This window comes from Puma concolor, chromosome E2 (genome assembly GCF_028749965.1).
Source record: "Puma concolor isolate L17-30 chromosome E2, mPumCon1.1.hap2, whole genome shotgun sequence".
Lineage (NCBI taxonomy): Eukaryota > Metazoa > Chordata > Mammalia > Carnivora > Felidae > Puma > Puma concolor.
The window spans coordinates 1,882,026-1,903,846 of record NC_141681.1 but is presented as its reverse complement, the minus strand read 5'-3'; the positions used below and the strand labels follow the sequence as shown (position 1 = coordinate 1,903,846).

At 55.0% G+C, this 21,821-nt stretch overlaps 1 protein-coding gene across 2 annotated transcripts in view; it reads left to right on the top strand.

The window, feature by feature from the left end:
- The window catches only part of ZC3H18 (zinc finger CCCH-type containing 18), a 59,729-nt gene that overhangs the window by 15,055 nt on the left and 22,853 nt on the right, over positions 1-21,821 (top strand). Inside the window, exons 3-9 of one of the 2 annotated variants that reach the window (XM_086688717.1) lie at positions 3,768-3,852; positions 4,534-4,605; positions 14,448-14,596; positions 14,920-15,012; positions 15,731-15,888; positions 20,532-20,649; positions 21,529-21,797. In XM_086688717.1, the coding sequence (XP_086544843.1) occupies positions 3,768-3,852; positions 4,534-4,605; positions 14,448-14,596; positions 14,920-15,012; positions 15,731-15,888; positions 20,532-20,649; positions 21,529-21,797 (944 nt within the window). The remainder of the gene's footprint in view (positions 1-3,767; positions 3,853-4,533; positions 4,606-14,447; positions 14,597-14,919; positions 15,013-15,730; positions 15,889-20,531; positions 20,650-21,528; positions 21,798-21,821) is intronic. The other variant, XM_086688718.1, reaches the window with a different exon arrangement.

The following is a 21,821-nucleotide window of genomic DNA, read 5'->3' as shown; positions in this document are numbered from 1 at the left end:
GGCCTCTCCTTGTCCTCTGCTCTCCGCTGTGTCAGCTTGTGGCCCTGCGACCAGGAGGTCTGAAAGACACACGTGATGTGACAGCCGCAGACAACTGAGTGGTGTGGATTTGGCTGTAGAGACGTCGTTCTTGACCTGTGTTTGCATGAGGCTGCACAGTTGAAGTCATTTTAATTAACCATCACTTGAAAAGCCATCGTACTGAATAAACGAATGGTTAGTTGAAATTTCAGCTGTTGGGGTGCCTGGGTGGCTCCGTTGGTTGAGCGTCTGGCTCTTGATTGCAGCTCAGGTCATGATCTCACAGTTTGTGAGTTCGGGCTCTACATCAGGCTCTGTGCTGACAGCTTGAAGCCTGCTTGGGATATTTTCTCTCTCTCTCTCTCTCTCTCTCTCTCTCTCTCTCTCTCTGCCCCTCGCCCACTCTTTCTCTCTCAAAATAAGTAAATAAACTTAAAAAAGAAAAAAATTCACGGTATTATATCGCTGAGTGGTCTCTTCATCGTTCTTGTTTGTTTTATAATTAGGGAAGAGACCATACGTCCGGCACATGACAGGGAAGCCCTCTGTCTCCTTCCCAGTGGGTGTGGGGACTAGACGGCGGCAGCCAGTAGGTAGATGCCGTCTTGTGTTCTTTGGGTCGACGTTGCGTCGTGTGCGCCTTACGTGTGGTTCGAGCGTTCTTAGCCCTGAGCCTTCTTGGCAGCCGCACGGAACACAGCTCACGTGACCGCTCGCCAGTCTTAAGATGGGCGGGCCGGTCTCCTCCCTGCTCTGGCAAGTATTGAAAGTAGCAGCTTTGCAGAAATACCTCTTTAAATCTGATCCAGTGCGCTTACTGGGAGCCCTGACCCATGCAGGGCCACCTCCTGGGCTCCTCAGCTCAACCCCTGGGCCTTGATTTCCAAGTAAAGCAGGAGGACTTGAATGGGGTGTAACCTTTCAGAAGAGTTTTGTTATCCTAATGAGAAAGAAGAATCTGCCCTCGATTTGAGCAAATAGCACCTGAGGTGTTAGTCTAGCAGCCATCGGGGTGAGAGCAGTTGTAAAGAGAAGGTGCCCGGGGCACCAGGGGGCTCAGTCCTTGAGCATCTGACTTGATTTCCACTCAGGTGGTGATCTCGAGGTTCGAGGAGCCCGCGTTGGGCTCCCTGCTGACCGTGTGGAGCCCGCTTGGGATACCCTTTCTTTCTCCCCTTCTCTGCCCCGCCTCCTCAAAAATAAATGGGGAATCATCTTAAAAAAAAAAAAAAAAAAAAAAAAAGATTCTAAAGGACCAGAGGAGAGAGGTGTCCCATCATGCCGCAGGAAGCAAACACATCTCTGAGACCTAGGAAATCCTCCTGCGGTTGGACGTGGGGAGGTGGTGCTTTAAGGGTGTGGACTTCCACTTAGAATGTGAATATGTTCTGGAGGTCTAAAAAAAATTCTTGAATAAATTATTTAATCTTTTATTTATCTAATTTTTAAACATTTATTTTTGAGAGAGAGAGACGGAGAAAGACAGGTCACGAGCAGGGGAGGGGCAGAGGGGCAGAGAGAGGGAGACACAGAATCCGAAGCAGGCTCCAGGCTCCAGGCTCCGAGCTGTCAGTCCAGAGCCCGACGCGGGTCTCAAACTCACGGACCGAGAGATCATGACCTGAGCCGAAGTCGGCCGCTTAACCGACTGCGCCACCCAGGCGCCCCAATTATTTAATCTTTTAAAAGAAAGAAATTATTCTGTTGGCTCTTAAGGGATATAACTTTCAGGCATTTGTTCTTTTCACTATAAAATGCTTTTTTATTTTTATTGTTTTTAACGTTTATTTGTTTTGAGCGAGTGGGGGAGGGGCAGAGAGAGAGAATCCCAAGCAGGCTCTGCACTGTCAGCACAGAGCCCAACGCAGGGCTTGATCCCACGACCGTGAGATCGCAGCCCGAGGCAACATCAACGGTCAGATGCATAACCGACTGAGCCACCCAGGTGCCCCATAAAATGCTTTTTTAATAAGTAAATATTTTTCAAGCAGAAGTTATACAAATATTTATGCTTTAAAGATAAGCCACCCTGGGGCGCCTGGGTGGCGCAGTTGGTTAAGCGTCCGACTTCAACCAGGTCACGATCTCACGGTCCGTGAGTTCGAGCCCCGCGTCGGGCTCTGGGCTGATGGCTCAGAGCCTGGAGCCTGTTTCCGATTCTGTGTCTCCCTCTCTCTCTGCCCCTCGCCCATTCATGCTCTGTCTCTCTCTGTCCCAAAAATAAATAAACGTTGAAAAGCTAAAAAAAAAAAAAAAAAAAGATAAGCCACCCTAAATCCAGGGTTTGACCTTAGTATTTTTCATTCAACAAATGTTTGCTGACCATTTGCTATAAGCCCAACACTGTGCTTGGACCGGTGTCACAGTCCTGCCTGGTCTGAACCCCTGTTCAGTCAGGCGGGACCGTGGCGGCCGTGACCCATGCTGTGAGGACCTGTGGTGAAAGGAGCCGGGGTGGGGAGGTCCTGAGGCAGGAGACTCATCCACCGTCTGAAAATGAGGTGAGTCCGTGTTAGTGTCGGTGGAGAAGGAAGAAGAATGCGGGCTGGCTTCTGAAAGGTCACTGCCAGGAGGGCCCGTGGGGAGTTGGGAGGGAGCGGGGCACCAGTGGGGAAGTGGCTTCCAGACCAGGCGGCACTTTGGATGAGGGGGGAGACGCTTTGGTGATCCCCATGCCCTGCCCTGTGTGACCCCTTGGGTTGACTGTCCTAGAGCATCCTGGACAGGGTAGGAAGGGCTAGGACGGGCCAGGACAGGGTAGAACTGGCTAGGTCGGGCCAGGACAGGTTAAGACTGGCTGGGATGGGCCAGGACAGGGTAGGATGGGCCAGGACAGGGTAGGGTGGGCTAGGACAGGCCAGGACAGGTAGGACAGGCTAGGACGGGCCAGGACAGGCCAAGACAGGCTAGGATTGGCTAGGTCGGTCCAGGACAGGTAGGACGGGTCAGGACAGGCCAGGACAGGCTAGGACAGGCCAGGACAGGGGGGCGGTGAGGAGCTCCGTCCTGGACCTCCCAGCAAAGATGTCAGCAGGGCACCTGCATACCCGCTTTGGGGCTGGGGGTGACCCCTGGAGATGGCGTCTCAACTGAGGGGCACAGGGGAGTGTCTGCAGGTCTGTGGTGACCGAGGCCCTGGGATAGTGGAGGCTGGACAGGGCTCAGAGCAGTAGTCCGGGTCATGGCTGTTCTTTGGAATTCCTGGGGGTGAAACCCACCCAGGCTTTGGTGTTTGTAAAGCTCCCACATTACACCAAAGCTTGGCAGCCAAGGTTAGGAGCTCTGGCCTTAGAAGGCAAGGTTCTGGGTCTGAGCCTGACCTCCCTCCTCCCCACCCCTAGACTCTTAAACTAGAGGACGTTGGTTTTGAGTTTTAAGAACAAAATATTTTGGCTTATAAATACCGTTTAAATGCACAAAGTTCTAAAAGTGTGAAGTGTCACCGTTTTCTGCCCAGCATTGCTGCCGGAGGGAAAACAGAGAAGCCTGCTTTGTACTGAGCATTACGTACTTCACGGAGCGTTTTTACTTGGTGTTTTGTGTCACGCCTCGACCTTGTAGACGAGCTCTGGCGTATCCCCATCGAGGTTTGGAAAAACTGACCTGAATTGCCAAGTGGCCGAGACACCAGTCTCGTGAAAATACCCTTTCTAGTCTGGGGAAGCCGTGCCTGTTGGTGGACGCCCTCCACCTCCCCTCTCTCGTTAAGGTGATTGCCTTTTAAGTCCCGTTGTCCTCTGTTTCAGGATGACGATCTGGAGGAGGGCGAAGTAAAGGACCCCAGTGACAGGAAGGTGAGGCCGCGTCCCACCTGCCGATTCTTCATGAAAGGTAATTGTCTGTGGGGCCTTGTGTGGTCTTGGCTTTTCCTGGGACTGTGGTGGTGGCTCAGCCCCGCCCAGTGCCCGGGAGCCTGTGCAGGGCTGTTCTTGGGGCCAGACCGTGACCGTGGCAGGGTGGCACCGTCCTTTGCTGGTCCTTGCCTCCTTTGACTGACTTGGAGGGGCCAGCCTGGCCGTTTCCACTTTGTGGCTCCAGGCCCTCCGTGACAGCAGAGCTGTGACCACCCTGTTTATGAGTAGTCCTTGTCCTAAGGCAGACGCCCCGGGCACCAGGGGCCTTACCTCTGTACGGACAGTTGCTGCTTGTTTGTAAACGTATCCAAGTACATCCTTCATTTGGAATGGATGTCCAAATAGCAAAGAGATAGCCTCTGAGTGCAGCAAGGTCGCTCCCTCCTGGAAGGTGAGTGGTGCCAGCCACGTGGCCGTGACAGGTCACAGACTAACGCCACGGGTGACCTGGAACGGCGGCGAGAACCCCAGTCCGTAAGGGTCTTGCGGCCACGCGGCGGTAGTTGGGGCCTATTCCTGGTCACTCCGCCTTCTCCTTGGACAGGTGGGAAGGCGTCTGTCTTTGTCTCAGCCTCGCTGGCCCTGGGCGCCCCGCTCCCTGGCCCGGCCCGCGCGTCTGCTCCGAATTTCACAAGAGCTTCCTGTACTTCTTTTCCAGATGTTGGGACAGCACTGTCCACTCCTCTCCCACCAATATCACATCCCATACCACTCAGAGGCCAGGTTAAAGGTACAGAGTATACGCTTTTCCCTCTCTGCTCCAGAGGCCAGACTTCCTTCTCCTGGATCCAGAATACTGATGTGAAGCCAGAAGAAGGAAGGGGGAGGCTCTGAGGGGCAGAGAGCGCTTGTGGATCCCAGTTCTTAGTGGCGCTCGATGAGGCTCCCGGGACCTTTGCGGACCGCGGGGGGCAGTGGTGGGGGGTGGGACAGGAGGGGCACGGTGGAGTCCCATCTTGCCGAGAGGACAGGCTCTGCACTTGACTGGTCCTCGGAGGACCCTCTGCCTAGACCTCAGTGACGTGACGCAGAGGGTGCTTGGGGCCTGGGTCAGCTCACTCCTCAGGGTGTGGGCTCCTAGCCTGTGCCGTTTACCTGCACAGTTTTGTTTTGTTTTGTTTTAAGTTTCTTGATTTTGAGAGAGAGAGAGCAGGTCGGGGAGGGGCAGAGCGAGGGGGAGAGAGAGAAGCCCAAGCAGGCTCTGAACTGTCAGCACGGAGCCCAGCGCGGCACTCAGGGCTCAGACTCACCAACCGCGAGATTATGACCTGAGCCGAAGTCGAGTCAGACGTTTAACCGACTGAGCCCCCCAGGCGCCCCACGTGCGTGTTGTTTCTGCCAAGTGGAGATACTTGGACTCTTGAGTTAGACATGCCCGTGATGGGTCCTTTGCACAGCACGTGCTCTTCAGGAGGGTGGCTGGCGGTTGTCTCGTGGACAGCATAGTCACCCTAAGGACACAGATGAGTGTGTGGTATGTTTTAGAAAGTAAATTCTTGACAGTTCTTTACAAGCTTTAGTATTTGAAATATCAATATTTCAGAAAATTTTGAGCAGAAGACCTCTTTTCCATAATTACGTGGGAGTAAATGGTGTCAGCCCGCCGAAACTCCTCACGGGGAGATGCACTTACACATGTACGTAGATGCGAACGCAGTCATTTCCGGTTGGCACCGCTGTGGAATTGTTCAGAAGCCTGGCCGGCCCGTCGGGACTAGCCGCGGGCTTCCACGACAGGAGGCGGCACCGTCCGTCCGCACCGCGGAGGCTCCGGTCCAGGTGCTCCTGGGGGTCACAGCCCTGAGGTCGTTTCCGGAGTTTAGCGACAGAAGCACATGGACCGACGGAGTTGGTCCCGTGTTGGGACCGCGGATGAGCATCCTCGGAGGTACCTCGTGGCACGCACAGGGCACCGTCTCCGCGGATGACTCCAGGGCCACATGTTAGTGGGAGGGAGGTCCCTCCAGAATGCTCAGCTTGGGTTTCAGAGCCCAAGGCCAGTGGCAGGGCTCGCTGCAGAGAAATCTGAGGCCAGTGGCACCCGGCCTTCTCGGCAACTTGGCTGGGCAGAGTCAGTAACTTGTCTCAGCCTCGGTTTTTGAGTATAGATTTACCTTTCCCCCTGGATTGTTGAGTGACTCTGCGGAGTAGTGGGATACAGCATAGGAAGAAACGGTTGATTCTTTGGGCGTGCCGAAACACATCTCTCGCTTTTTTTTTTTTTTTTTTTTTTTTTTTTTTTGAGCAAGTTTTTGGGTGAAAATGTTTTTGCTTACCTGCAATTTTATAAGCTTGGTGTTCCATTGAGACAAATCGTGTAAGTTCCCTTCAGGAGCAGGAGAAGTCACTTTAGAAATAAAACAGAGTTTGTCGTGTTTGACGAAGATGGGGAGAAAGGGGACCTTCACACCCTGCTGGTGGGGACGTGACCTGGTGCAGCTGCTGGAAGACAGTCTGGCGGCTCCTGAGGACACGAGCGTGTAGGACCATACGTGACCCCATCGATTCTGCTTCTAGATCTCCACCCGAGAGAGATGAAAACGTACGTCCACCCAAAAACTTGTGCACAAATGGTCGTAATAGCAGTGTTCGAAACAGCCCATGAGTGCACACAGCGCCCGTGTCTGTCAGCTCATAAATGGTCAGACAGCGTGGTCCGTCTGTACGGTGGAATATTACTCGGCCACAAGAAGAGTGGAGTACTGGGACCACAGCACGGATGAACTGTGAGGACGTCATGCCGAGCGAAAGATGCCAGACACAAAAGGCCTCCTCGCGTGCAAACTGTCCAGGATAATCCACAGAGGCAGGAACTGGATTAGCCGTTGTCTAAACTGAGGAGCCTGGAGGGAGGGGGAGTGGCTACGGGCAGTGGGGGTGATGGCTAATGAGTGCAGGGTTTCCTTCTAGGATGATGGTTGGACAACCTTGCGCGTATGTGCTGAAACCCGCGAAATTGTTCGCTTTAGATTGGGACATTACACGGCATGTAAGTTATATCTTAATTTGAGGTTTCTTCCTGAGGAAGTTTGTTAGTTATAGTTCTATTAAAAGATACCCCCGGATTAATCATTCGTTGCCCAAATGGGTACATTGATATTTGTGGCCATTGGCAAGAAAACACAGGAACATAGGTTGAAACGTCTTTAAGCACCAGTACTTTGTTTACGATATGTTTTTACCTCTGGTGTATTTATGTTAAGTCATCGAGATGGGAAGCTCCCCCTACAGTGATGGAAATAACGTTTTCTTGAAACTATGTCCTACGTTGGGTTTCTGATTGGGCCAGCGATCAATAGCGCCCAGCCCATTCTGCGGGACAGGCCTCCTGGTCCCTGCTCCTTCCCGTTCTTTCTCCCTCTCCCTTTCTTCCCTGTCCCCCTCCCCCCGCCCCCCCACAATTGGATAAAATGCACCTCGTGAAATTTACCATTGTAACTATTTTTATTTTTATTCTTATTTTTATTCTTATTTTTATTTATTTATTTATTTTTTTGAGACAAAGCATGAGCAGGGGAGGGGCAGAGAGAGGGGGAGGCACAGAATCTGAAGCGGGCTCCAGGCTGTGAGCTGTCAGCACGGAGCCCGATGTGGAGCTCGAACCCACAGAGTATGAGATCATGACCTGAGGTGAAGTCGGGTGCTCAACTGACTGAACCACCCAGGTGCCCCTGTAACTATTTAAACTTTTTAAATTTTTTTTTTTTGAGAAAGACAGAGACAGAGCCTGAGTGGGGGAGGGGCAGAGAGAGGGAGACACAGAATCCGAAGCAGGCCCCAGGCTCCAAGCTGTCAGCACAGAGCCCGATACGGGGCTCGAACTCATGAACCGTGAGATCACGACCTGAGGCGAAGTCGGACGCTCAGCCGACAGAGCCCCCCAGGGGCCCCTCCATCGTAACTCTTTTTAAGTGTAGGGTTCTGTGGTGTTGAGTACATTCACATCGGGGCCATCGCCACCATCATCTCTGAAATTCTTCATCTTGTACGAGGGAAACTCTGTAGCCATTAAACAATAACCTCCCATTCCTCCCTCCCCCAGCCCTGGCGACCACCCTCCTACTGTCTGTGAACGTGACTCCTTCCGGTGCCCCATATCAGTAGAACGGTGCGATGGTTGTCTTTATGTGACTGTCTTATCTCACGTGGCAGCGTCCTCGAGGCCCCCCCTGTGTTTTGGCGCGTGTCAGAATCTCCTTTCTTCCCAAGGTTCGTCCTCCGCTGCGTGTGCACCTACTTGTCCAACAGCGGACCGGGGTTCTTTCATCTTCCGGCTGCTGGGAACGGTGCGGATGTTTCTTCGAGACCCCGCTTTGAAATTCTGGGGGTGTGTACGGTACACTTGCTGGGTCGTGCGGTGGCTTTAGTTTCCGTTTCTTGAGGCACCTCCTCGCTGTGTTTTGGGGCAGCCCTGCCACGTTGTGCTCCCGACAGCCACGTCCTCCTCCCCTACGCTTGGCGTTTTCTGACTTTTTGAGAGAGAGCATCCCAGTGGGTGTGCTTCTGATTTCCATTCCCACGGTCCCGGGTGACGTGAGCATCTCTTCGTGTGCTTATTGGCCGTTCAAAGAGGATCCCCTCCTGGGAGAGGTGTCTGTTGCCCACTTTGGAATCTCTGCATTCTCCTTTATGTTTAGTTTTTTTTTTTTAATGTTAGTTATTCTTGAGAGAGTGAAACAGAGCATGAGCCGGGGAGGGGCAGAGAGAGAGGGAGACACCGAATCCGAAGCAGGCTCCAGGCTCCCAGCTGTCAGCACAGAGCCCGACACGGGGCTCGAAGCCACGGACTGCGAGATCATGACCTGAGCCAAAGTCAAATGCTTAACCAACCGAGCCACCCAGGCACCCCTCTCCGTTATGTTTAAAGCAGCAGGTCTTAAACTGCGGCCTGTGAACCCCTAGCATTTCTTCAGACTCTCTTCGAGGTCAAAACGACTTTTGTGACGCTGAGATTACTAGCAGTCAGGTGCTGGCCCCGTGCACTCGGAGTGACAATGGCAATTTCATTTAATGGTGTCTGTGATAGAGCAGTGAGAATTCTTTTACGCTCAAGTACAGGTCTTTAAAAAAAAAAAAAAAAAAAAACCTTAATTTCCGTGCCAGAAAATTTGCCTGTTCTAAGCATGCAGTTCAGTGGTTTTTTTTTAAATTTACCAAGTTGTGTGGCTGTCACACAGTCCAGTCCGGGAACGTCTCCATCACCCCGGAAGACCCGCAGCCCTCAGCGCTGGTCTTTCGCACATTCTGCGAGATGATCTGGGAAGTACTCACGGAGCACCTCTGCCGCAGTGAGGCGTGGACGTCATCCCCAGGGAGGGCGCACGAGGTTCGTGCCGTGGGCTGGGCCAGCCGGCGTCCCCACGGGGACCGGCCACGGTGGCCCGGAAATGAGCAGAGCCTGCCGCTCCCCGGACAGCGGCTGACGGCGTCCGTCGCTAATGATGAGGTTTGGGCTCCCGGGCTCTCGAGTGGAGATCAGAGTTTGGGAGAGCCCGAACCTCCAGCCGCGGCGTTTAGCGACCGTCGCGCGATGTCACCGACTCCCTTCTGGGCAGAAGGTCTGCTCACGGGTTGAGATAGACCGGTGGGCGTGAGTACAACAGTTGGAAGTGCTCGGCGAGAAGGTGACGGACCCCCGCACGGCGGCTGGCGGCCAGAAGCCTTCGCCGGACCAGGTCGGTGTAGTGTCGAGGGCGCGAGGGGTTCTTCAAAGCCTGCTGAGTCCCCTCCCTCATCTGGCTGCATCGCCCCCCAAGACTGCGTTTTCTTCGCCTGCTCCAACGGCAGCGACACTGCATGGCAGGGTGAACAAAGAAGCCGACGGGGGACAGGCTGCCTTCCGTTTAACGGCAGGATTCAAGCAGTCTGCGAAAAGGAGGGCGCCTGAGAGGCTCTGTCGGTCAGGCTTCCGACTCTTGATTTCAGCTCCCGTTGGGATCTCACAGCTCGGAGTCAGCGCCCCGAGTCAGACTGTATGCTGACGGCATGAAGCCTGTTGGGGATCCTCTGTCTCCCTTCCCTCCACCCCTCTTCCATCCCTTCCTCCCTCCCTTCCCCTGTCTCTCTCTCTCTCTCAAAATAAACAAACATAAAAAAGAGGTTTGCAGAAAGAAAAGTAACGCTCATAGTAGTGTTTTTGAAATAAGAGTTTTGTTTTTTTTTTAATGTTTTTAATTTATTTTTGAGACAGAGAGAGACAGAGCATGAGCAGGGGAGGGGCAGAGAGAGGGGGAGATACAGAATCTGAAGCAGGCTCCAAGCTCTGAGCTGTCAGCACAGAGCCTGACACGGGGCTCAAACTCACAGAGTATGAGATCATGACCTAAGCTGAAGTCGGACACTCAACTGACCGAGCCACCCAGGCGCCCCTTTCAGTGGCATTTTTTTAAAACCATGAAGCACTTTAAACTTCTCTGTCCTTGTGATCCCTGTGTTTATTTTCTATTCTGAGTTATTCAGGCTAACAGGAAATGGGACCAGTGACTAAGGCCGCTGTCTTACTCAGAAATAACAAAGTGGCAGGACACTTTGCAGATACAGTGAGTGCGCGCGGCCTCTAGAAATGATACCAGCACTGCCTTGTACTGACACCGGTCAGACTGACAGTCAGAAATTTAAAAATCTGCTTGTGTTTCTGGGCCCACCACACATACACGCTCACACGTGTGCCCACAGACACGATGCTGTCTTCGGACATTTCACACTGCGGGAGAAGTGGATTCCTCCTCGGTCAGGTGTGTGGTTGTGGCCAGCAGGGCCCTGGCCTGGGAGACGTGGCTTTGGTTTCCTCTCGTCTCGGGGTTTAGTTTCTTTGATTTCTGCAGATTTGTGTCTGTTTCGCCGATCGTGGGTTTGGTGGGATTGAACACGCAGGTTCCTTCTTTGTAGATCTGTTATTCGGGGGGAAAAAAAGCAAGGCTCAACACCAAGTGTATAAATGACCAGGAAAAAGTGGGGACGGCTACACCGTGGATTGATTGGTTGGTCGATCCTCCCCCAGTCAATTGGTGACTGGCTCTGGTAGGAGGCCCTGGAGGCCTGGAGGTGGCGCTAACTTTCAGAGTGTTTGCATATGTTTTGTGTGTACGTTACTTTGATTTCATACATTTGCTTTTCAGTTAAGAACTGACGTTCAATTAAGAACTGACGTTCAGTTAAGAACGTCATCGGTGCCTTCAAAGCCCTGTGTAAACCATCATGAAGAAACTCACGCCCTCGTCCTGACGGCGTGACCCGGCTTCCACTTTCCTTGTTTCTTTCTGGCCAGCGTCCTCCCATAATTGTCAGCCCGTGTATTCGTCCAGAGTCACAGTCCACACGAACTCTGTTTGTGAAGTTTCTTTTAGAAGTAGAAGGCCATGGGGGGGTTAAAATAAGATTTATTCTTCCAGTTTCTAGAGAATATTTTCGCCTAAACAAAATGCTGGGGTTTTTTTTAAGTTCATTTCTTTATTTTGAGAGAGCGCAAGTGGGAGAAGGGGAGAGAGAGAGTCCCAGGCAGGTGCCACGCCACCCGTGCGGAGTCTCTTGCGGGGCTCGCCCCTACAAAATACTTTTTTAAATTACGAAAGCGTTGTATACTGACAGAGTCAGGACAGTAAAAGGTAGAAGTCTTTCTACCATCCGACAATTCGGGGTGCTTCGTTCCAGGCTTTTTTCTACACAAAAATTCACTCTTAAAAAGGCTAGTCAGTGATTGGCTCCGTCGGTGGAACGTGTGACTCTTGATCTTGGGGTCTTGCGTTCGAGTCCCATGTTGGGTACAGAGGCGACTTGAAGATAGACTCTTAGAGTAAAAAGGCCAGCGGGAGCACACAGCTTCTGCCGCCCTCTTCCGTGGGTGTGCCGACCCACACCACCCTCCGTGGGCACCCGTCCCGGTGGTGCGGGTAGGCCTCCCCTGCCTCCACCCGGAGCAGCCTTCTCTTCGCCTCTGGTGGCCGGCAAGGGTCTCCGCCCACCCTGGAGCAGAGGGTCCAGGAGGACGGGCTCCTGTCACCTGCCGGAGACTCGGGGGGCCACCCGCTGCTGCTCTTCTCCCTCGTGCTCCCCCTGCCTGTGGCAGTAGCAAAAGGTCTTTTTTGTCAGTAGGCTCATGGGAGACGTTTTTGATTTTCTTTTGGAAATATTTTAAATACAAAAAAGAAAGGGAGGGAGGGAGGGAGGGAGGGAGGGAGGAAGGAAGGGAGGAAGGAAGGAAGAACACCCAGATTAACAAACCTATTTATCCGCCACCCAGTTACATGTTTTAGGTTTAAAAAGTCATAGAAAAGCTGGCACCTATATTAGTACTTTTCTGCGCTCGGAAAGTTTCTGCAGTAAGCCTGTGTGATCCGTTAGTCTAACTACACGGCAGCGAGGATGCCGTGTGAGTTCTCACAGGCTTAAAAGGCAGAGCACTTGATAGCATTTGGAATTCTTTATTTAGATACAGGACTGCATAGTCTGTTTTCTTTAAACCTCTCTGAGACTCTGGGATTTTGAGCCCCCTGTAGTATAATATTTCCCAAACTCTGACTTCTGCGTGAATTTTAGGGGCGCCTGGGTGGCTGGCTCAGTCAGTTGAGCGTCCGACTTCGGCTCAGGTCGCGATCTCACGGTTCGTGAGTTGAAGCCCCATGTCGGGCTCTGTGCTGACAGCTCGGAGCATGGAGCCTGCTTCCCATCCTGTGTCTCCCTCTTTCTCTGCCCCTAACCCACTCGCATTCTGTCTCAGTCTCTCTCAAAAATAAAAATAAACATTAAAAAAAAAAATAAGAATTTTAAATGGGCAGCCCGGGCGGCTCGGTCGGTTAAACGTCTGACTTTGGCTCATGTCATGGTCTCGAGGTTCGTGAGTTCAGGATCCACCTCAGGCTCTGTGCTGTCAGTGAAGAGCCTGCTTCAGACCCTCTGTCCCCCTCTCTCTGCCCCTCCCCCCACTCATGCTTGCTCACACGTGCATGCTCGCTCGCTCGCTCTCAAAAATATTTTAAAAAACAATTTTTAAAGTCATTTTCACATTTCCAGAGAAGTAATTTTAAGCATACTTTATTTCACATTTAACTCAGATCAATTCGTTAGTAAGTTTTAATGCAAGTTAAAATATTCATGATGTTTAAAAGGTAAATTTAGCTTTTTTCTGAATATCAAACAATTAGTTCTCTGTAATTTGTATGAGGAAAACTATGTTTTGTCAACAGAAACATTTTCATGGAGTATCATATTTAGGAGTGAATATACGGGGGGCGCCTGGGTGGCTCTGTCAGTTAAGCATCTGATTCTTGAGTTCCGCTCAGGTCATGATGTCACGGTCTGTGGGATCGAGCCCCCTGTCCCGCTCTGTGCTGACAGTGTGGAACTCTGCTTGGGATTCTCTCCGTCTCTCTCTCTCTCTCTCTCTCAAAATAAGTAAACATTTTTAAAAAGTGAATATATATCAAAAGATGGTTTAAATTTTAACTACGTGTTAACCTGTTGAAAACATTTTTAAATCATTTAGATACTGTATGCTATATTTATTTTTGAGCTTGTATAGATACTACCTGTTCAAAAAATTACATTTTTATTTTATTTTTAAAATTTTTCAACATCCTCTTTATACCCAACATGGGGCTCGAACTCATGACCCTGAGATCAAGAGTTGCATGCTCCACTAACTGAGCCAGCCAGGTGCCCCCCAAAATTAATATTTTAAAAACTGATTCACTTACTGGTTAAATTGAAACGTGGGCTTCTTGCCTTCTGCTCTGGAAAATCAGGCAGTTTCCTTGAACGATATTGGTGTTCTGTCACCAAGTAATTCTAAAAGATATTTTTTATAAACACCCAGATTATTAGGGTTGTCTATGTGTTTTCTCGTTAATACATTTTTTAAGTCCAGAAATGTCCTGAAATGGTATGTGAGGCTTTGGTGGGAGAAACACAGACGTCCAGAGCTGGTACAGACACCTGGAGACTGACTGGCAGAATTCTGGAAGCATCCTTCGATGCTTCTCTGTGATGGCTGTTTCAGTGTGCGTGGTTTTTTGAGTCCGAATAAATCAGGCTCCTCCTTGCATACCTCCGAGCCTTTCTGGGGGTGCAGGGTCGCCTGTGATTGGGAAGCTCTCGGACTTTTTCTATTTTTAGGGGGAAATGAACTACTCACACAGTCACTTAGGAACAGGGACCACGTTTCCTCCACCGCATAACCTCAGTCCCTTTCGGGAGCACTCAGGAAGTGCTGCTCTCAGGAAGCTCCTTAGCCCGGGGCCGGTCCGGGCCTGCCTGCCAGGAGCCCCGCGCGCGCACGCGTGTGTGAGAAGGTGGAGGCACGGGGCGGGGGGTCTTTGCTGTGCTCGGTTCAGGCGTGAAGGGTGAGCCCAGGCAGCCCAACTCTGAGCCCGACCCCGCCACCACCGCTGCCTGACTCCGGGCCCGTTCGGACTCGGGTTCGCACAGCCTGTGGGGTGGCGAGGGCGCCCTGTGTGGCACCGCATGGGCCCCCGGCGAAGCTGCCGCTCCTGGAGCCGCTGTGGGCAAAGCGGGCAGGAAGCTGACCTCGTGTGCTCCGATTGGCTCCCCTTTCTGACCTGGCTTTTGTCTCCACAGGGAACTGCACGTGGGGAATGAACTGTAGGTTTATACACCCCGGAGTCAACGACAAGGGCAACTATTCCTTAATCACCAAAGCCGAACCTTTCCCGCCTAATGGTGCCCCACCTCTTGGACCTCACCCGCTGATGCCTGCCAACCCCTGGGTGCGTGAACCCCTCTCTTTCTTTCGTTGCTAACGGACGGGACAGCTAAGCTCTCCGAACCTTCTGCTTACAGCCCATCGGTACACCTTGTGTAAAAGGCACCTCTGTGACGTCACGGTCACTGGGTCACCTTCCAGATGCTTCCGTGTCTCCGTGAGGAGGCAACCCTAGGCTCAGGGCAGCAGGTCAGGGGCCACACTGAGGCTTGGAGTGCCAGGGGCGTGCGGCCGATAACCTTCTAGCTGGTGTTCTTGCTCCCGTCTCTTTGTAGATTTTGAGGTTTTGCTTGCTTTCTCAACTTTTCCCTTCTTGTTTCTTAATAGGGTGGGCCCGTAGTTGATGAAATTTTGCCTCCACCCCCTCCAGAGCCCCCCACGGAGAGTGCCTGGGAACGAGGACTCCGGCACGCGAAGGAGGTAACTGGAGGGCCTGAGGAAAATTCTTGAGCATGAGTAGCGTTGCTTTGATTCAGAGACAGTGACTGGAAACTCAGTGAAGTCTCTGAAGTGAGGGAGCGGTTTCCTAAGAGTTAAGAGAGCTCCGTTAGTCTGTCCAAGGCCCAGGCGCGCTGTCTTCCCGTGGCTCGGGTGGCGTCACACCGCACCCCGGCTGGTGCTGCGGCCCCCGGCCTCCTGGAGCCATGGCCCGTGCGTGTGCAGGCCCATCCCTTCCCGAGACGGCCGCTGTCCCCACCCGCGCCCTCCCTCCAGGCTGTCCCGTGGCCCTGGCCGTCAAGCTTGTGGTCTGTCGCCACCAGACCTGCTTTCCAGGCCCTCACTTCACTTTCTCTCCAGTGAGGTGACAGGATAAAAACGAAACCATTCCCCTGCCTGGCTCAGCACGGAGCCCGCCCCCCACCCCCCACCGCCCTGGAACCGCTTTCTCTCCATGCTTGGGCCCCGTCACGAGCGAGTATCTGGGGCTCCCTGGCTCAGGAGGTGGCCGGCTCTGTTACCCCTTTCCAGAAGGCAAGCCAGCTCCGTAGCACCGCGTGGCGGGCCCGTCCTGCTGGTGCAGAGATGGTGTGCCTGGGCCTGGAGTCCCTTGGCCGCTCCCGCTGCCCTGGCTGGGGCGCCGTGGGGCCGCCTTTCCTGACAGCGACTAGCATTGACTTCTTCCTTCTTACGACGGTAGGTTTTAAAAAAAGCAACCATTCGAAAAGAACAGGAGCCCGATTTTGAAGAGAAAAGGTTTACGGTGACCATCGGCGAAGACGAACGGGAGTTTGACAAGGAAAATGAAGTTTTCCGGGATTGGAATTACCGCATCACGAGGGATGTCCGAGAGACAGCGTAAGGAGCCATCCCTCCTTCCCTTCTGAGGGACAGTGAAGCTGTCCCCAGCCGCGGGAGCCTCGCGCTCTTCCCTCAGGCCTCGGGGGGCCGTGCCTCCCTCTCCCCGTCCTCGGCTCGGAATGGCCTTCCCGAGATCGTGTCAGAAGCTCTGCAGGGGCTTTCCTGGGTTTTCTGTGCCGTGAAGGAAACGCCCCGGCTCTGGCAGGGCCGGGTGCCCGGGGAGGGCTCACCTCTGTGTGGCTTCCTCTGAGCTCTGCGTTTCTAGAGCTCTGCTCCGAACCCCTGGAGCCCCAGCGGTCTGCCTCTTCCCACCGTCCTCCCGGTCTCCCAGCGGCCAGGAAAACCCATGAAATTGTCACCAGAGTCCAGGAACTCGGCAGGTGTGACACTTTTCGTCGTAAATGGCCTTGTTCCTTCTCCGACACGTCCTGTTACTGGTCTGGTAGAGAAGTGCATGCGGTTGAAAGGCTTCAGGGCTCTCATGACATCCCCCCGCACCTCTTCCCGGGGGACGGTCGGCTTTGTCGTGCTCCCCTTGGAGGGGCAGACGCAGGCAGCTCTCTCCTGAGCAGCCACCGCAGCGTGGGCTCGGGTCACCGCGATCGGAGCCGGCTCTGGCACCCAGGCAGCGTCATAGCAGCGCTCCGCTCGGCCACACCTGCCGTGGGAGAGCGTGCTCACTGGGGTCTGGCCGCGGTGGCGGTGGCGGTGGGCGCAGAGAAGGGGTTCGCGGACGGGGCTTGCCTTTCAGGGTTCCGCCAGCCAGGCTGCTACTCAAAGCTCGAGGCTCGAGTCCCGCATCGTGCACCCTGCCCCCGGCTCTCTGCCTGCAGAGGACGGGGGAGGCCCTGTGCTTCACGCTTGTGTCAGGGGACAGCTCAGAGTTTGCAGCGTAGAGATTTAAAGCCGTGTTTCGGACTTGTGTGTTTTCTGATTCTGGGTGTGGAGGCCTGTCAGATCCCGGACGGGAGCGTGGCAGTCGGGACTCTGTCTGCCAGCTCCCATGGCTCCCTTCGGGTCCTGAGGCCTCACGCTTTTCTTGGGGAAAGCGCAGGTGAGGCTCCCGTCCCGCCGGGCTCAAGGGGCAGGCGGACGGTCCCAGGGGCCGGGGTGACCGGTACAGAGGGTGTGCTCTCTGAGCGTGCTCACTCTGAACGCTGGGCGAAGAGGCTCTGAACCTCGACACTCGGCCTCCCGGCCGCTGCTGGAGCAGGGGGGCCTGGAGCGTGTGCCCGCAGGGGAGCCGGCCGGCGAGTGCGGCTCTGCAGGGCGCACGCGGCCGAACCGGCGGCTGTGCCCTGGGCCTGCCCCGCGTGTGGTGCCGGCGGGTGCCGCGCTCCCTCTGCGGAGGGTCCGTGGTGCGGGACCTTGCGCCTCTAAAGCCTCTGAGGACGGCCCTCGGAGCCAAGTTTTCACTCACATTTGGTTTTTCAACGTCACTGCCCTAGAATTAACCGGGGGCTTCTGTGACACCCCTGTGTCAGGCCCCACCGGACCTCATCAGTCAGGGCCCTCTGGGAACAGGGCCCCTGCGGCGAGTGTGGGTGAGAAGGCACCTCTGCCCTGTCAGTCAGGGTCCGCTAAACACAGGAGACCCCCTGCAAACAGAAGGCAGCGGCAGCTGTAGGAAGTTGGGAGGGGGGGGCAGTTGGAAGTTCACACTGAGAAGCTGGAGGCCAGGCTGGGACTCAGGCCGCTGAGGAGGGGAGCGCTGGCCGGCTGTGCCGGCTCCCCTGTGGTGGGCGAGGAGGCCGGGGTGCCAGAGTCCTGCGGGCGGCAAGTGGCAGAGGCCAAGACAGAGAGACCCTTCTGCCCTCGGGGCCCGGCCAGCCCCTGCGGCACCTGTCGTGGGCCAGCCTCGCGTGGGGCAGTCGGGAGAACAGGGTGCTCTCGGCAGAGGGTGTGGGGGGCTCAGTCAGATACCAAGCGGACAGCTTAAAAGCAGTTCAGGGCCGTTGATGTAAAACTCAGAACCACCAGCCGTGCTGGTGTTCCCTGCCCGGGACCCCGGGGCACAACAAGCTCTGTGCCCAGGTGCTCTCCACCCGGCGACGCGGCAGGCCTGTGCGCCGGGTCCCCACGTGCGCCAGGTGACGGAAGGTGGGGAAGAGGGAAGAGGGAAGGTGGGGAAGGGCGTGAGGGACCGGCAGCACCACCAGGGGCCGGCCAGGGTGTCCAGGGAAGGTGGGGCCCCGCTGGCTAACTAACAAGCCTTCTGGGCGATCCTCGTGCCCACCCACTGAGGTTTGAGAGCCGTGGACTTCAGTTCGGGGGCCCGGGCCCCCACCTGACGTCAGGGGCGGCGTGGTCAGGCTCTGGCAGCATGGAGCTGGGTGCTCTGTTGTGGAACCAGTGGGGAAGGGTGCCCGCTCAGGAGCTCCTGAGGAAGTAGCCTGAGACGGTATGAAGCACAGGAAAACCGGTGTTTTCTTTATGCCATTTTTGGGAATTAACTTGTTTAGCAGGATCACTTAGTAAAGGTAGTGCTTTTCAGATGCCAGCCACCTTGTGGGACCTCATGCGCACAAGGTATTAAGAAATGTCACCCTGGGGGGTGGGGCGTTGGGGGGGTCAGTTGGTTACGTGTCCAACTGCGGCTCAGGTCATGATCTCGCCGTTCCTGAGTTCGAGCCCCGCGTCGGGCTCTGTGCTGACAGCTCAGAGCCTGGAGCCTGCCTCAGAGTCTGTGTCTCCCTCTCTCTCTGCCCCTCTTCCCCCCTGAAAAACAAAAAAATGATTAAAAAAAGAAAGAAATGTCACCCTGGGGTTCCCAGCCAGCTCAGTCAGTGCAAGTGCGACTCCTGACCTCAGAGCCACGAGTTCAAGTCCCGTGACTTTGATGTCATCTCTGTGCAGGAGGCTGGGGTGCGGTTAATGCAAGAACATTCACTGAGCCCACAAAGACGCCCTGACCGTTCCCTCCTTCACGTGGGGACCCTGGTGGCGGTGTCCTAAGACTCCAGGCTGTCCCACGGGAGAGAGGCCGTTACACGTTGCTTACCCGGTTTTCCAGAAACGAATTTGTCAGCACAGCCCTCCTTTGAGAGAGCACGCACCCTCACATCCGTTTGGGAAGGTGTTTCTCCCAGGGCCTGGGTTGGCCGGGAATGGTGCTGGGGCCTGGGGGGGGCCACGTTCTCTCTTGCTGTCGAGCAGCGGGCTGGGCCGCGGCAGGCCTCCGCAGCTGCTGACTGCTGTCTTACACGCGACCTGAGTGGTGGGCACTTAGGCGCTTTGGAAGATGTCTGGCCACTTGGAGTGAAAGAGAGCTGTGTCCTCCAGCAGAGCCGGCCTCGGGTGAGTCAGTCTGCCGGGGTCCTGGCCCAAGTGGGGCAGACACCTCCCAGAAGGCAGCCCGCTGGAGGCCATCGGGCGACCCAGAAGCTCAGCCTGGCAGCCTCTTGAGGTTGTGGGCACGTTGGTTCCCCCCACCAGCTTACTCACAGGGGAGAGTTGGTCTGGAGCCAGGAAATCCCTGAAAGAATGCCTGTCTGTTGCCGGACTTACATCAGGGTCCAGGGCACCCCCAGGGCAGGTCCTCTGGGTCAGTGGATAAGGTGGGATCTCCTTACCTTCCTCCCCATGGTCAGTGGCTGTCCCTTCCCCATTGAGTACAAGTCTGCCTTGGCCCCTCGGGAGGCTCCTTTATCCTACGTGCGGGGATCTGTCCCTGGACCATTTGTTTCTTCGTGAGAAAGGCAGGCCTGCAGTGTCGTGTTGTCTCAGGGTGTGTCTTTCTTGGCTGGGATTGCACATCTCTGCCTGCCTGTGCATTCGGGGACCGGTTGTCAAGCTCCGTATGGAAGCCCACCGGTGTTTTTACTGGGATTGCCCTCCATTTGCAAATTGATGGAGAGAGCTGACTTCTGGGCAGCGTCCAGTCCTGGCTGAAGACCAGAAACATGGTGTCGTGTGTTCACATGTCCTCCTTGTCTTTGAGGAGCACATTAAAGCTTTTCTCAGATAGGTTCTGCTCAGTTCTGGTTAAACGCACTTTGTTCCTCGGTGTTTCTTCTTTCTTGCTGCTGTAAAAGAGGGTTTCTCTGCTCCTTGTCCGGAGTGGTCATCTGTGCGCGTGGAGGCATCGGTCTTATGCTTCCCTGGGCCCTCTGGCTTCCTGGATCGGCTTTACCGTGCCTCAGGTTCTAGGTCTGGTGCCATTTCATTTGCGGGCGTGGGTCCTTTTCCTCCTCGCCCAGCGTCCGCAGCTTCATTCGTCTGATGGCAGCAGCCAGCCTCTGCCACGCCAGTGGATGGCCATGGAGGCCGTGGCCACCTTGCCTTTGCCCGGTCTTACAGAAATGCCCCTGTTCCCATTAGTAAGAGGTTGGCTTGAGTTCCAACGTGAGTGTGTGAGTTAAGTCTCATTAGGAAGTGTTGTCTCCAGCTCCCTGCGGTGTTTGTCATCGTAGGTGCGATCCTCTGCGGTTCTTCTCTTCAGGTCTGCCATTATGTGTGGTGTGTTCACGAATTTCCTCCTTGTGACTCATCCTCAGATTCCTGGAATAAATCCCACCGAGTCATAGCGTATTTTATTTTCTTAACGTGGTGTCGGATTCTGTTTGCTAACGTTTTGTGTAATATTTTTGCCTTAATATTCGTAAGTGATAAGATTTGCCTCTTGCTCGCTCGTTTTTCAGACTGGAGCCTTACGCAGATCCGTACTACGACTATGAAATCGAGCGCTTCTGGCGTGGCGGGCAGTACGAGAACTTCCGGGTGCAGTACACGGAGACGGAGCCGTACCACAATTACCGGGTGAGTGTGACGGTCGTGCACGTCTCCCCGCGCCGGGCCGTTTCTTAAGATTACCCCCTTTTTCATCTATGGGACTTCATATGGTTTTAGTAGCACGGGCAGAGCGTACCAATTTCAAGTCCAGACTGACTGTTCGTGGAGAAACAGTTCGGATCCACAGGTTAAATTGGTGGTGGTTTCCTTTAGTTGGTCTGTGCCCTTGCTCTGGGTTTGTTAAAAACTAGGTTTGCCGACTGGATTATTGATACAGCTCTGCATGGGACTGTGTTCTGCCCTCCTGAGTGTGTTACTCCCTCAGGTTCCCTAGCGGTACCATTTATAACTATGCTGTCCTCACCCATGTCCTCACCCACTTTAGTGACCCCCCCCCCCCCAGCTGTGCCTTGCTGGCCTGGAGGGTGGGCCCGGACTGTGGGGGTACAGGTGCGGTCTGCCAGGCAGGGTCTCCCTGAAGGTAGAAGTGACTTGTCGGAGCCGCTTTCCACCGCCTCTGTCCCCCACCGTGTCCAAGGCTGCGGCCAGTGGCAGGGCAGGGGCGCACCTCATTACCTCACAGGCCACTTGAAACCCGAAACCCGTGTCCGTGCTGTGTGATTTGGGCTTTGTCCCGTTTTAACTTTGAACATTAGAGCAGACGGATGGAGGAGACCTGAGCGATAGTTCCGGGAGGCGCTCGAGGCCTTTGCCTCGGAAAGCAGGGGCACGTGCCCCGCGCTGTCCCCGCCCCCGGAAGGGGGTGGGGGCGGCCCCGGGGACTGGCGGACCGGGTAGCGGTGGAGGACGACCTGGGGAACAGAGCCGGCGCGGGAGGTGGCCCCCGCGGCCTCCCCGCCACCCGCGTTCTGCCGGCCACCGCCCAGCGCGTGTCTTTGGCTTCAGGACCGGGAGCGTGAGCGCGAGCGCGAGAACCGGCAGCGGGAGCGCGAGCGGGAGCGCGAGCGGGACCGAGAGCGGGAGCGCCGGCAGCGGGAGCGCGAGCGCGAGCGCGAGCGGGAGCGCGACAAGGAGCGGCAGCGGAGGAAGGAGGAGTGGGAGAGAGAGCGAGCCAAGCGCGACGAGAAGGACCGCCAGCACCGAGAGCGTGACCGCGAGAAGGAGCGCGAGAAGGAGAAGGAGAAGCCGAAGCCCCGCTCCCCGCAGCCGCCCAGGTAGGTCGTGGGCCCCTGGGCTCT